At 39.1% G+C, this 14,119-nt stretch overlaps 1 protein-coding gene across 1 annotated transcript in view; it reads left to right on the top strand.

The window, feature by feature from the left end:
* The window catches only part of SCAF11 (SR-related CTD-associated factor 11), a 31,697-nt gene that overhangs the window by 15,557 nt on the left and 2,021 nt on the right, over positions 1-14,119 (top strand). Inside the window, exons 7-11 of the mRNA XM_010142301.1 lie at positions 1,030-1,136; positions 2,069-2,158; positions 3,469-3,575; positions 6,615-9,134; positions 11,133-11,476. Coding sequence (XP_010140603.1) covers positions 1,030-1,136; positions 2,069-2,158; positions 3,469-3,575; positions 6,615-9,134; positions 11,133-11,476 — 3,168 coding nt within the window. The remainder of the gene's footprint in view (positions 1-1,029; positions 1,137-2,068; positions 2,159-3,468; positions 3,576-6,614; positions 9,135-11,132; positions 11,477-14,119) is intronic.

The raw sequence follows: 14,119 nt of genomic DNA, 5'->3' as shown, positions 1-14,119 counted from the left end.
AAGAAAACTTAAAACGAGCAGCTTTCTAGGAGACCCTTCCAGTTTGCATGCTGATGCAATAGGCATATTCCCATCAAAACCAGCTCTCTGTGTCAAATTTTGATGGACATATGACTAATGACCGCATGCTTGAGACATACATTTATGTACATCCCATTACAAAATTTATTTTTCTTCCTAGTAAATATATTCTGAAATAAAATGTTGGGAAGACCCTATAAGTTCCCCTTTTTAAAATACCAGGTCACAGGGAATGAACAGGAATGTTATTCTCGGATTCAATGTGGCATTAACCCTCGAGGTGAAAAGGTATAAATGGGTCAGTGTAGGTAAGTTTGTCAGTCTGGGAGGAGTGTTTGGAGGATTATTGTTCAGGTTTCTCTCCCGTGCAGAGCTGAGCCATTCACTGCGCAATGCAGAAGGCAATGAGCTAGTGTACGGTTGGTGGCCGGGCCTTGCGAACAGCTGGAATAGCAGGTGGTATTTGTTGAAGTACGCAGTGGATTCTGAGTGTTGTGCCTTTGTGTGAGGGCCCGGTAAACAGACGCACCAGTCAGTCTTCAATTTTGTGATCCTGCCTGAAGGCAAAGGAGAATCCCAGCTATTTACATTAGGGGGTTTTGTATCTTTGAAACCAAACCATTCAGTGAACTGCTTGTGAAGGGGTCTGTCTGAAGGTGCTAGCGCTATACTTACTGTGGTTCATTAGGTAGCAGAAGGGGGAATTGTGAAATAGTAAAGATCAGGCTCATTCATAATTCCTGTATGGAACGTTAAAGATTTTGCCCAGGAAAGCCTGTGTAAAATATAAAGTTCATCTGCAAAGGGCAGGTGTTGGAAATTTAGAGACTGAATAGAGAAAATTTGTTTGCTGTAACTGCAAATGTCAGCATAAAACTCTGGAGCTACTGTGGTGTCTGCTTTTTGTGAGCTAAAGTCTTGCTAACATGATTTAATTTCTGTGCATCTTCGTGTATTAAGTGTTAATTATTTTGGTTTGGGTGTCTTTAATTCTTATTTTCTTTGTAGCCCAGAAGACAGACCTGCTGGAATGAGTGCTTCAGAACTAATTTCTCCAGCACGATTCCAGCCGGTGGTAGCAGTGATGAATCCTTTCTTAGCTGTGGAAATGACTGGTTAGTATATACTAGTGCTTAATATAAACTGATAGGCTACTGTATTGTGGCTACTATAGTTTCTTCTGCTTCTATCAGTATATATTGCCTTGAAACATTTAAAAATTGACTGGGATAATATTCATTAATGAAGAACAGTTAAAGAATAAACGTGAACATTTTCAAATTCGTATTGTTAAGGGCACACCCCAATTTCTGTCACATGTTCAGCATTAAAATACTTAAGTGTTGCTTTTCATCTCATTGAGTTAATAGGAGTTAATAAGTTTTATTTTTAGTTTGTGTTTAAACTTGCTGAATTGAAGCCTTGGATAGAAAAGGGTTAGTTCTGTTATTGCAACAGCAGTTAGCAAAACAGTTGACAAATATCCTGTTTTGTATCAGAAACAATCTTTGTTGTCGTTCCTTGACTCCAAGAGGAATATTTTGGACATACATAAAGCAATTTTGCTTAATGAGCCTATTACTTAAGAGTGGGTATGGAAAAAATATTTTTTTGGTTGAGAAGATGGAAGAAAAAGAACCATCTAGAATAACGTTATTTGGATAGTGTGGCCTAATGAAAAGATTGTGTCTGTATGTTTTCAGCAGTCTGTAAATGAAAAAAAAAAAAACAAACCAAACCTCACCTTTTTGCCAGGCGTACAACAGTATTAATTTGACAAGGATGCAAAGTTTCTTCATTTTTCAATTCCCCAGAACATACGTTTCATCTCCTGTTTTCCATTCTTTCTGCCTCATTTACTTATGACTTCTGTGATGTTTACTATGACTGCTTTTTCCCTCTAAACAGTAACCATGCATCGTTTTATCATGACTGTTGAAAGTTCTCATACAGTTAGATTTTTACAAAGTTATTGATAAAAGCAGTTATTGAAATACAAAATTGTCATAGTACAAAGTTAACTGTTCGTATGAAACTTGTATTTCAGTACAGAATTCACAGAAGTCAGTGCAGCAATAAGACAGAAGAGACAAGAACTGGAACTGTCCTGTTCATCTGTGCTTGCTAGAGTTGAAAGGTGTGTGTTTTGTATTCATAGTGCAAAGGATCTCTTAATATAATATCTCAAGTCTGGAATTCGATTAATTTAAATCACTCTTTAGATAGAATATGGTTTGATCATAAAACTAAATGTTTGCATGTAACTTGCTAAATTTTTGTGTATTTGCTGCGTGCTATTTTTAGGTCGATAAGATACACGGAAAAGGATCTATTGCTTTTTTGATACTCTGGACAAGCGTAGTAACTGCCTGCCTGATTCGGGCATCTTAATATGTCACGTTGGCACAAAAATACAAGTTTAAATGTATTTTGTATTGGGAAGTTAGTGTTGTTCAGCGTGCTTTGTAAATTATTTCTATTGTTAGAAATTGGACTACGTTTGCTATAACATCAGTCTGATTCTGATTTCCTCCTCGTCTGCTGTCTTTCATGGATTGGTTCTAGCACTTCTTTCTGTGAGTGTTTATAAACAAAGGCACTGAGGAAGAGTTACGAGGGGTTCAGTCAAATGAAACAGAATGTGAAATAGTTTTTGTTGTCAAAGAGCAGATGTGTGTTAAAACATCATAAAGATGTTTTCATGAATGTAAAGCGGAAGCATAAAAATAACTGATTTTAAAAGAACATAGTAAGAAATTGATTCTGTCTATGATCTTAACTTCACTATATGTCTCTTTACTCTCTGACATAAAATAGGCTAAAGACAAAAGAGCAAGTAAAGACAATTATAATTAAAATTTGCACCTAGGATTTAAGTAATTAATTTAAATTGGTTTTACATGTACTTTTCCTTATGGAAAGCTTCATTCCAACTTCCACCTCAGTGACAACTTAAAGCGTAGAACTATAACTAAAATTTTGTTTTTTCCTAAGGCTTACCAAGGGAGTTTGAATAAGTATATATGTATTTTAAGTTAAAAAAAAAAAAAGGAAGCCTTTACTCAGTTGTTGTGCAGAGTATTTTTCAGTTTTCTGCAGAAAAGGCTATTCTTTGGCTCAAGTACCAAGTAAGTGTCTGGAATTTTATTTCCAGTAGTGCAGCCTACTGATCTGGAGTAGTCTGCTTGTTACAGCTCTATGTTTGGCTGTGAAGAAAGCCAGATGTATATTGCTTTAACATAACAGCCTGTTCAAACTGTTTTACTAGGTGGGGCCTTAATATAAGCCTGAAACTAAGAAAAGGAAAGTTTTGTTCTCTGCCTTTCTCTCCCAACTGTGATGAGGTTGGAAGTGTCGTGGTTGCCTAATATTTTGGTTTTGTGCATAGTTCCCAAAACTTGCTACTAACAGCTAAAACAACTAATGTTAATGCTTTTACTTTTCCAGAATTCCTTTAATGTCTTATGGAGCTGAAGCTGAGACCTTTCTTCTCACTTCTACTAGAGTGGCAGGGGCAATTCTTCCAACAAATATCAGGCCTTTGCAAAACTTTGGTAAACTTTTTTTTTGTAAGTTTTCTTTATAGCTCACGTGGAGTATTGTTAAAATATTATTCTCAAAAATACATATATATAGTATATAGTAAGTTAACAGCAAAAAATTCTGGTTTGATGCAGTTTGGTACTTTTTCCAAAGCAGCTGGTTTACTTCTGAAGTTAAACTATAGAAGATGAACCAGTCATCCCAAAACTGGCATACTTGTTCTTCATTTGAAGATTAAAATGATGAGTATTTTATATAATTTAATATAATTTCTCAAGAGTTTCTTTCATGTTACAACTTAGTTTCCTGTCTGAAGGACAAATCTCGTTTTGCTATACTGTGAACGGGCTTGACATATTTCACTGGTATATCATGCGGTGTGAGGAAAAAACTGTTTCCTGACAAGGAAGTGTAGTCAGGAAACAGTGCAGTGTGCGGGTCTCTTTCAGTATGCCTGTGCAAGCTCTACAGGGCAGAAGTGGTCAGCTTCCAGGATCAGGCAGGAATTTAGCAGAAGACAAGACATGGAACAAATTACCTACTTAATTCTTAAGTTACTTAAGTCTCTCTCTCCATACTCTCAGCAAGAATATAGTTTCTTTTCAAACGTTCTGCACAAGGTCAAGGAAGTGAAAACAAAGGAGTGCTGGTTTTTAAGGCTAGAGTTAATACGTTCTTTGAAATGGGCATTATAATACTTGACTAGTAGGCGAAGTGAAAGGAGAGGTTTGGGTTTTAGCTTGCAAAAATTGTGAGGAATCTAATTGCTGGAAAGAGTTAAGTAGTAGAAGGATCATGAAAAAGATGCTTTATTCATACATATTCTTCATTCCTGTTAAAGGAACTTGTTTCACCTCTGGCATCATGCAGTTCTTTTGTGTGATTAAATAATTTTTAAGTAAAGATTGAGCGAGCTGAAGTGCCTTGTATTTGCTGTAACTCCAAAGCCTGTGAAGCTTGTCTGTTAAAATTTTATGAGTAGGAAGGAATGCTAAAAAGGGGTTTGTGTTTCACAAGTAGACTATAAAAATAATTTGCCTTTTAATTCTGTCAGGATTCCTATGTGTTTTCTGATTTTTTTTTTTGATTTTTTTTTTTTTTTTTTTTGCATTATTGCAAGGTGATTTCTTCCCCCTTGAAGAAAATCATCACAGATAGTAAAAATTTGTCATTTTTTTTTTTTTTTTTTTTTTTTTTTTTTTTTTTTTTGCATTATTGCAAGGTGATTTCTTCCCCCTTGAAGAAAATCATCACAGATAGTAAAAATTTGTCATGACATGTAACATGGGACTTGTTTTCCTGGCTATTGTCATAGGTTTGAAGACGTAGTTAGTGTTAGACAGCCAGGTATGGATGAGTAACTGCTGTTTAACCACTGTGAAGTCATTTTCTCACAAAATTATTGAGGAGACTGTTACAGCAGATACCTCAAATAGTGCCAGCCACCTAGAACTCCTTTGAAAGTTCTTTACCAGCATGTTGTTTTCTTTTAAATATATGGTACCTTCTATATAATTGCTACAGTTGTTTTTCATTATCTTAAGTGGTAATTTGATCAGTGGACATCCAAAAACCAAAACTACTTTTTTTTTTTCATGTTCAGGCAAATTATTGTAAGTTTTCATTGGAGATCAGAGGAGATGATTATAGCCCTGTGCTCTGCTCTAGCCTTTTGAATGCTAACTTCTCTAAGTTATTCTCTAAGAATGTTACTTCTCTAAGGTTACCAAATTATATGTTTACATTTAATAAACAGTGATTTTTATTCTGCTAACATAGTAAGTGGTAGAAAGATGCTTTTGTCCTGTTACTTACTTGTTTTATTCCTATCTTATTCTTAAACAGATTATATAAAAATAGGTTAAACAAGTATCTTTGTCTAGTAAAAGCGTGGGAGATACCAACATTATACAGAGAGTTAGAATCAAGTGTTGAAGTGGGATGTGATAAATACATTCCAAAATCCATATAGCATTTAATCTTTCTTAGCAAGTTTTCAGTATCCGTGTATGAAATTGAAGCTGTAAAATGAATTAATTTAAACACCAAATTCTTGATGCTTTCTGAAATCTACACAAAGTATGAAAGAAATTAATGGACATCTCAAGAAATTAATTTAGTTCTGAAGTGAGTATTACATTCAAGTATATTTACTTAAGTATCACTAGGCTTTAATTCCCAAGTGATCCCTCATAATCTTTCATAGGTATCAAGAGTACAATCTGTTCCCTTTGCAGTGAATATAACCCTTGGCTTCCCTGCAAAGACTTGTGTTGAATTGTGGGTAGCAATAAATTAATGCAGTATCAACACCAGAACTCCTGTGCCACTACGTGCAACTTACAGTTGTTCTTCTTACAGCTTTATTTTTCTGATTCTCCTTAGGCTGCCCCAAAGCTTGCGCTCCTTATTCAGTTCGTTAAGTGCTGCAGGCACCCTGGGTGCCTTGCGGTAGATTTTAAGTCTGGTTTGCCATGGAGCACGCAGGGTCTTGTCTTATAACTGGTAAATGAGTTTGCACTGTCTGAAATAGGATTTTGTAGAGAGGGAAGTTGTCAGTGCTGCTTCTCATCAGCTGCTTTCATGTGGTCATCCACTGGTGGCCATTTAAAAATGTCACTGCTCTAGTGTTGAGCTTCGCTTCTGTAGTATTGAGGCTTCACTGCCAACAGGCCTGCATTATAGAATGACAGGAACCCGCTATATGCTGATGATGTTGGGTGGTCAATTCATTACTTTTCTAACAGCATAAATGCTGGCTATCTTTGAACAGCAGTATCAACAGCAGTTTCATTGTGAATGCCATTACTGTCCATGTAGACATGCTGGCATTGCTTCTAGAAAGTGTGTTTAGATGTCTAATGTGTAACTTTGTTAGCTTGATTCTGTTCTTTAAAAAGTCTGTATTGGAAAAAAAATGCTGTGGCAGCATTTCATACTAAATGAATTGTATTATTTGAGGATATCTGTTTAATCGGAGAATATCATTTTATGTTCTTAACTGCATTTGGATAAATGGTTAATTTCAAACTTTATTCTGCTTTTATTAGAATCTTTAGGCAAAGGATATGGATATGCTGTGGCATGTACCCAAGAAGGAGAAGAGAAAAAGCAAGCTTCTGGTTCATCTGGCACTAGAGGAACTAGAAGGAAATCAGTTAATACTACTCCTAGAAGACGGTCTGCACGAAACAGCAAAAATGAGACTCTGAGTCAATCTCGGAGCTCGCCTCGGTCAAGCAGTTCTGTGTGCAGTGCCCCTGATGGCAATAACCCATCTCTGAATAAATCTCCTTCAGAATCAGAGAAGGCTCCTCCGAAACGCAAGTCTAAAAGAATAGTTAAACAACAAACACCCGTGGTTAAAAAGAAACTGAGAAGTTCTGCACGTTCTGAAAAATCACGCAGTGATTCAGTGCGAGATGATGACCTTGCTGAGTCTGAAGCAGTTCTAACACTAGATAAAGACCAGCAGTCAGATAATGAAAACAGTAACACAAGCCTTTCACAGAAAAACAATGTGGAAACAGAATTTGCTAATGGATTGGAAGGCTGTAGTGAACATGCAGAAATTGAGGAAACTGTAGGAGAATGTGACAAAGAGGAAGATACTTCAGGCAATGTGGATGTAAGTTTTTCTGTCCAAGAACTTCCAGTACTGACTTCAGGGAGCGAAAGTCAGGAATGTGAAGTAAAAGGAGTTACTGAAAAAAATGTAGATCTTAAGAATCAGGACATCTGTGAAAATACTCTTGAACAAACAGAAACAGTAGCTAGTCCAAGAGATGAAGAATGTGACCATGCAGCTTTTGGAAAAATAGATCAGATACTGTGTAATCCTCAAAATGAATTGGAGAATGTAGAAACTGTGACAAAAGTAGATCAACCGGTAGCTAGTCCGGAAAATGAATTGTTGGAATATCCAGAACCTTTGGGGAAAGATCAGCCATTAGAGAGCCCCGGAAGCAAATTGCCTGATCATCCAGAAGCCATAGAAACAGATAATTCCAAGGCTGAAGAAAAAACAGTAGTAGACTGTACAAGTGCAAATCTTCAGAACTTAAAAACGGTTCAAGACGAAGAACCAGGTACATTAATACACAGTATTTCTATGGACAGTACATCAGAACAGTCCTTAAAAGAGAACTCCATGCCACAAAGTGAAGAGGGTAGAACTTCAGAGTCACCCCATGTAAATGCTGAACGTAAACATTTTGGTGAAGATAACAACGAAATGATACCAATGGATTGTGACTCATTTTGCAGTGACCAGAATGAACCTCAGGCTGAGCAGTTACTACCTGTTGAAAGTTCAAAGCAAGGAGAAGTGAACTCTTCACAGTGTGATGTGGGAAAATGTACATTAGTTTCAGGACTTTCTGATGAAAAAGACGCAACTATTCCTCAAGAAAGACACTGCCAGTCAGAACTGAAAAAAGATAAAAAACCTCGAACTAGAAAGTCTAGATTTCACTCTCCATCAACAACTTGGTCTCCTTCCAGGAGAGAGGGCAGGAAATCTCAGTCACCATCCCCTAAAAGGGACATGACCAGAGACAGGAGCTCACGATCACCCAAGAGGGAAACTGTCAGGGAGGGAAGGAGATCCTTATCTCGATCTCCAAAGAGAGACACAGTCAAAGATGAGAAAAAAACACCATCTCGATCTCCTAAAAGGGAAACTGTCAGGGAAAGCAGGAGATCATCTTCTCGGTCAAGAACTAAGGATTCACCTCCAAGGCAAAAATCTAGATCTCGAAGCAGTGATAGAGATAGTCAAAGAAGGGATCGTGACAGAGAAAGAAGAAATAGGAGGTGGTCTAGGTCAAGGTCACGATCTAGATCAAGATCACGATCTAGGACAAGAAATAAAAGTTCTTCATTCTCTAGAAGTGACAGGGACAGTCATTCACCTCGATGGAAAGAAAGATGGGCAAATGACAGCTGGAGGAGTCCCAGAGGAAATGATCGATACAGAAGAAGTGATCAGGAAAAACAGAATGAAAGTCTTAAGGAGAAGGACAATACAGAAAAAAACAATGATGGTCAGTGTTCCTCAGATAAGCGAAGGGATGATTGTCCAGACTGGGTAATGGAAAGGATAAACTCTGTTCCAGAAGTCAGAAACAGAGAGAGAGATAAACCACACTGGGAGGACAGCAGGCATGATAATTCAGGACAGTCTTGGAATAAAAACTTTGGTTCAGGTTGGATGCCAAATCGAGGGAGGGGTCAGCGTGGCCGAGGTGGGCGTGGAAGAGGTGGTTTCATGTATGGAGACCAGAGTGAAAATCACTGGCAAAACAGAAAACCTCTCTCAGGGAACTCAAATGGTTCTGGGAATGAAACTTCAAGGTTCCCAGAACATCAGCCATACAAGCGTAAGAATGAACAAGATTATTCTTTCGATACGCCTGCTGACAGATCTGGGTGGACAACTGCATCCAGCTGGGCTGTAAGAAAAACTTTACCTGCTGATGTGCAGAATTATTATTCAAGAAGAGGACGCAATTCATCAAGCCCACAGTCTGGATGGGGAATGAGACAAGAAGAGGAGACACCTGAACAAGGTATTTATAGTTTTGAAACATAATACCGTAGTCATAGTTGCAGCAGCCGAGTAAAATCCTAGTCACATTGACCTGTCTTGAGTTTGGTTAGTTCTTCAAAATAATTTGGGGTGAATCTTTAGTCTCTTTGCAATACAGAGGTTTGTAAGGGTGGAGTTTGGGGATTGCTTGTGTTTTGATGGCGTTTGGGTGGCTTTTTGGTTTTGCTTAAAGTCAAATGAAATTTAAGGACTATGCATCCGAAGAGTGCTACTTAAGTAAATCAGTTTGGTTGAAGGGAAAGCCTATCCTTCATGCTTACTTTTAGCATCTGCACACCTTTTAAAAAGGGTAATGTTTTTCAAGGAGCTTTGCATTTGCCTGTGCAAACCCACACAGTAGATTCTAGAGATGGTAAATCATTATGTTGACATTTATCTTGCTTTTAAGCAATGTATCTTCCTCTTTATAGCCTTACAAAAAAATTAGCAAGATTTATAAATGCAAAAATGGCACTTTTACTGGTACTTCAGCATTAAAATTCCTCTAAAGCCTCAGTGGAATTTTAATATTTTTGAGTAATTTGTATCAAAAAGGTAACTGCCCTGACAGAAATAAACTTTTTCTGGTAGAAAGTAAGTTAACTGTAGATGAGATTGATCTGAACAGCTAAGAAGTCATCCACAGATTACTAATTCTCCAAAGTAAAAGACAGATGTGAGTTCTATTTGAAACTGTGAAATCCACATCTGAAGGCAACCACGCTTTCACTTGCCCATTGTCTCATTGTTTTGTCTTTCATTTTTATCCATTTTCATCCTATATGCCAGCAGTTCTCTCCCTCTTTTCAGATGCAACTGGGTGAATATTGTCTTAATTTTGAGGCAGATTTGTCAACTTCAGTCTGCTGCAGGCAAAATTTACCAAACCTTTGAGCAAAATTGCTGTGTGATTTGCAGACTTTATTTCACATAGTTCAGGAACAATCACATTGTGATACTCACTTTTGGAATGTGAATTTAGCTGAGAATAGTATAGCGATCTCTCAAAACTGGATAAAACAGGCTAGGTTGGCATCATGACATAGTCCTGGGCAGAATGGTCCTGGGCAACCTGCTTTTGCTGACCCTGCTTGAGCAGTGAGGATTAGACTAGGGAGTCTTGATAGGTCACTTCCAACCTCAGTGATCTTGTTAGCCAGTGAACTTTAAAAAAGGTGATTTAGGGTTTAAAGGCATAAGGGTTTAAATCCCAGTCCCTGTGAATTAGGTGACAGGGTTCCTCAAGGAGGGGATTCGAAGTGAAGTACGTCTGCATTATAACACATCAGCTGTTACTCAGAACTGATTTAAGTTTTGAAAGGTTTTCTGCTTGTGTCTAGGCTTTAACCTGCTAGCTTCGGTTGAGGACAGTGAGAGACAGCAATTTTTTTAAGAAATGCCACCCCAAGAGATTATTTTTACTTCTAGGCTTTACCTGTTGTACCATTATAGGGGTTTTGAACAACTCTTTCCAAATATAGCAACTTTGACATTGGAGGAGAATGATTTATTTTTCAGTGAAAAAAACCAGCAGAGTATTTCTGTAGTGACCGGAAATGGCTGCAGTGAGTGTGCGTGAGTCAGGCAAAGGGGAGCAGAGCATTGCATCTGTGATAACATGTGGCTATCCTTCTGCAATTGCTGGAGGCTGGAAAAGTTACATTGTCTTCCTCATCTTTGGGGGAGAATGGCTGTGTTGTGATGAAACCATTTATTAGCTCTGCTGTCAGAACAAGTAGAGAAAATAGAAATTCAAAATACAGGCTTCCATAGTAACCTGAACTTCTTAAACTCAGCAACTCACATCTGGCTCCGTGACGTGGCTGGTGATGAATGTAATAATGTAATGCAGAATCTTTAAAATGTTCAGATGATAGAAGGCTTTTTCAGACTCCATACTTCATGAAGAGTTTTGACACCTGGCTCCACTTCTGCTTTGTAGAGTACTTCATACACTGTCTGTTTTTTCTTTCGATAGATCCAAACCTCAAAGACCAAGGCAACCAGCAAAGTGATGGTTCTCAGTTACCCATAAATATGATGCCGCAACAAATGAATGTAATGCCACAAGTGAATGCACAGCACCAACCTATGAACATCTTTCCGTATCCAGTGGGTGTTCCTCCCCCCATGATGAATATGCAACGAAATCCTTTCAACATCCACCCTCCAATGCCCATGCATCTCCCTGCTGGAGTGCCTCTCATACAGGTAGCTGCTCCCACAAATTTGTCTCAGGGATTACCTCCGCCTCCACCTCCACCCCCACCATCTCAACAAGTCAACTACATTGCTTCACAGCAAGATGGAAAACAATTGCAGGTATGCTTTATCAGAAGCCATAGCGAGAGCAGAACTGAAGTAATTCCAGTTAAGGGTTTCTTACATTGAATACCGTAGTCTTGATAAATTTATACTTGCAGTTTCTTTCTGTCTTGCCTGTCTTCCTCCATCTCACACCAAATTTAAAGTGGAAGTTCCATGAGGATATGGGTTGTTTTTTCGGCCACAGCTTTTAGATCATAATACACAACACAATAGCTGGGGTTTTGTGGTAACAAGGTGTTCCAGATGGTAGTGGAACACTGAAAGATTTCATCCATGTTGTCCATTACATTTTTGTCTGTAGTGCCCAGCTTCCAAAACTAAGTTTTTCAGTTCAAAATCTGATTTTTAAGCCTTAGGAAATGTTTGAATCCCTTTTCAGCAGCGTATAGAAAGTGACCTAAACCTCTGTGGTGCAATTCTCATCCCATGGGGTGTACCAGCAGAGGGAAATAATCTAGTACTTCATGGCACCCATTTGTGCCACACTTCCATTCTCCAGCTGTCACTGTCTCAGCAGTTTCCCCCCTGCACACACGTTTTCTGTTCTGTTTAATCTTTTAGCCTTTTCATTAATAATGTTTTACTTCCCCCTTCTTGCCTGATTCTGCTGAGTTTGCATGTCCTGTTTGGAGACCGAACTCCCATTTCATTTCTCCAGTTTCAAATAGACCGTGCCATGCTTGGGGCAGGTCAGACCATCTTTTTGTGCCTTTTAAGATATCTTAAAACACTCTTTGGTATGTGAGCTCCTCCAGCAGCCAACTGTTTATATTAACAGTTTTTAAATCTGGGAAAGGAATATGAACAACTTCAGTAGAACGCATGGCCCTGTGAGGAGTTGTAAAGCTGCATTCATGGTGTATAAAGGGCTCTTCAGGGTTCACTGTGGTTTGCACTTTTCTGTTGCAGGCTGCCAGCTGTAACCTAAAATGCTTTCCCCTGCATTCCTGAAAAAGTGTCATCCTATAATAATTACTTCTAACCCTCTGTTTTCATGCATCATCTCTAAAGACTGGAATCAAACCAATAGATGGCATACATTCTTTTCACTTTCAGCTGCCGTTATCCATTCATACTCATTAACTTAGAACAAAAGGAGTTTTCTTTGAGTTTTCATTGAAGTGGTCTGTAGTGGTAACACAATAGAAATTACTGCATGCTGCTGGACTCCACCTGTCCTTCCTCTTGAAGATGAAGAGAGCACACCAGCGAGTGTTGGCTTGCTGATTTTAATAGCTCAGAATCTGTGTCCTTTCCAAGGACCTCTAATTCCTGTTACATTATTTTCCATGTGGATAAATGCAGATGTGAAAAGAAACCTCATAGAACCATAGAATGCTTTGGGTTAGAAAGGACCTTCGAAGGTCCTCTAGTCCAACCCCCCTGCAGTGAGCAGCGATATCTTCAACTAGATCAGGTTGCCCAAAGCCCCATCCGACCTGACCTTGAATGTTTCCAGGGATGGGGCATTATCCACCTCTCTGGGCAACCTGTGCCAGTGTTTCACCACTCTTTGTAAAAAAAATTTCTTCTTTATATCTAGCCTAAATATTCCTCTCTTAGTTTAAAACCATTACCCTGTAAGTACTGAAGGTCTCCCTAGAGCCTTTCTTCTTCAGGCTGAACAACCTCAACTCTCTCAGCCTGTCCTCGGAGCAGAGGTGCGCTAACCCTCTGATCGTTTTTGTGCCCCTCCTCTGGAGCCTCTCCAACAGGTCCCTGTCCTTCCTGTGCTGAGGACTCCAAAGCTGGACACAGTACTCCAGATGGGGTCTCACAAGAGCAGAGTGACAGAATCAGCTCCCTTGACCTGCTGGCCATACTTCTTGCGATGCAGCCCAGAATATGGTTGGCTTTCTGGACTGCAAGGGCACGTTATCTGCTCGTGTCCAGCTTTTCATCTGCCAGTTCCCACAGGATCTTCTCTGCAGGGTCGCTCTCAGTCACATCATCCCCCAGCCTGTGTTGATGCCAAGGACTGACTTGACCCAGACCCAGCTTGTCCTTATTGAACCTCATGAGGTTCACACGGGCCCGCTTCTCCAGGTCCCTCTGGATGGTGTCCCATCCTTCAGAGGTGTCAACTGCACCACTCAGTTTGGTGTCATCTGCAAACTTGCTGAGGGTACACTCGATCCCCCTGTCTGTATTGATGAAGATACTGAACAGTACTGGTCACAGTGTGGACCCCTGAGGGACACCACTTGTCACTGATCTCCATCTGGACATTGAGCCATTGACCACTACCCTGTAGATGTGACTATCCAACCAATTTGTTATCTACTGATAACAGGTGATGACCTGCAAAAAGCTGTAGCATGTAGGCTAATCTGCCAGGAACATGTTGGGAAGATGTGTTCTTGGCTTTTGCTAAAAACTACCTCTACCTGAGATCTGAGAGCTACTTAATTTCTCAGTTCCAAAGTATCAACAATACCTGTGGTCTTTTGGAGATGTGTGGAAATAGGCAGAAAATGGCCTTTCCTGGAGAACAGGTCCTGATGCTTCAACCAGCTTTTTACTTCTAGCCTCAAGTAGACTTGTAGGCGTGTTCACATTTGAAATTCATTCACAAATTCAAGCTGACAACGAACATGACAACAAATTTCCAAAGCAGCAGCATTAGGATGCAGGAAT

This window comes from Buceros rhinoceros, unplaced genomic scaffold (assembly GCF_000710305.1).
Source record: "Buceros rhinoceros silvestris isolate BGI_N320 unplaced genomic scaffold, ASM71030v1 scaffold6058, whole genome shotgun sequence".
In the NCBI taxonomy this organism is placed as follows: Eukaryota; Metazoa; Chordata; class Aves; order Bucerotiformes; family Bucerotidae; genus Buceros; species Buceros rhinoceros.
This window is presented reverse-complemented; position numbering and strand designations above follow the sequence as displayed.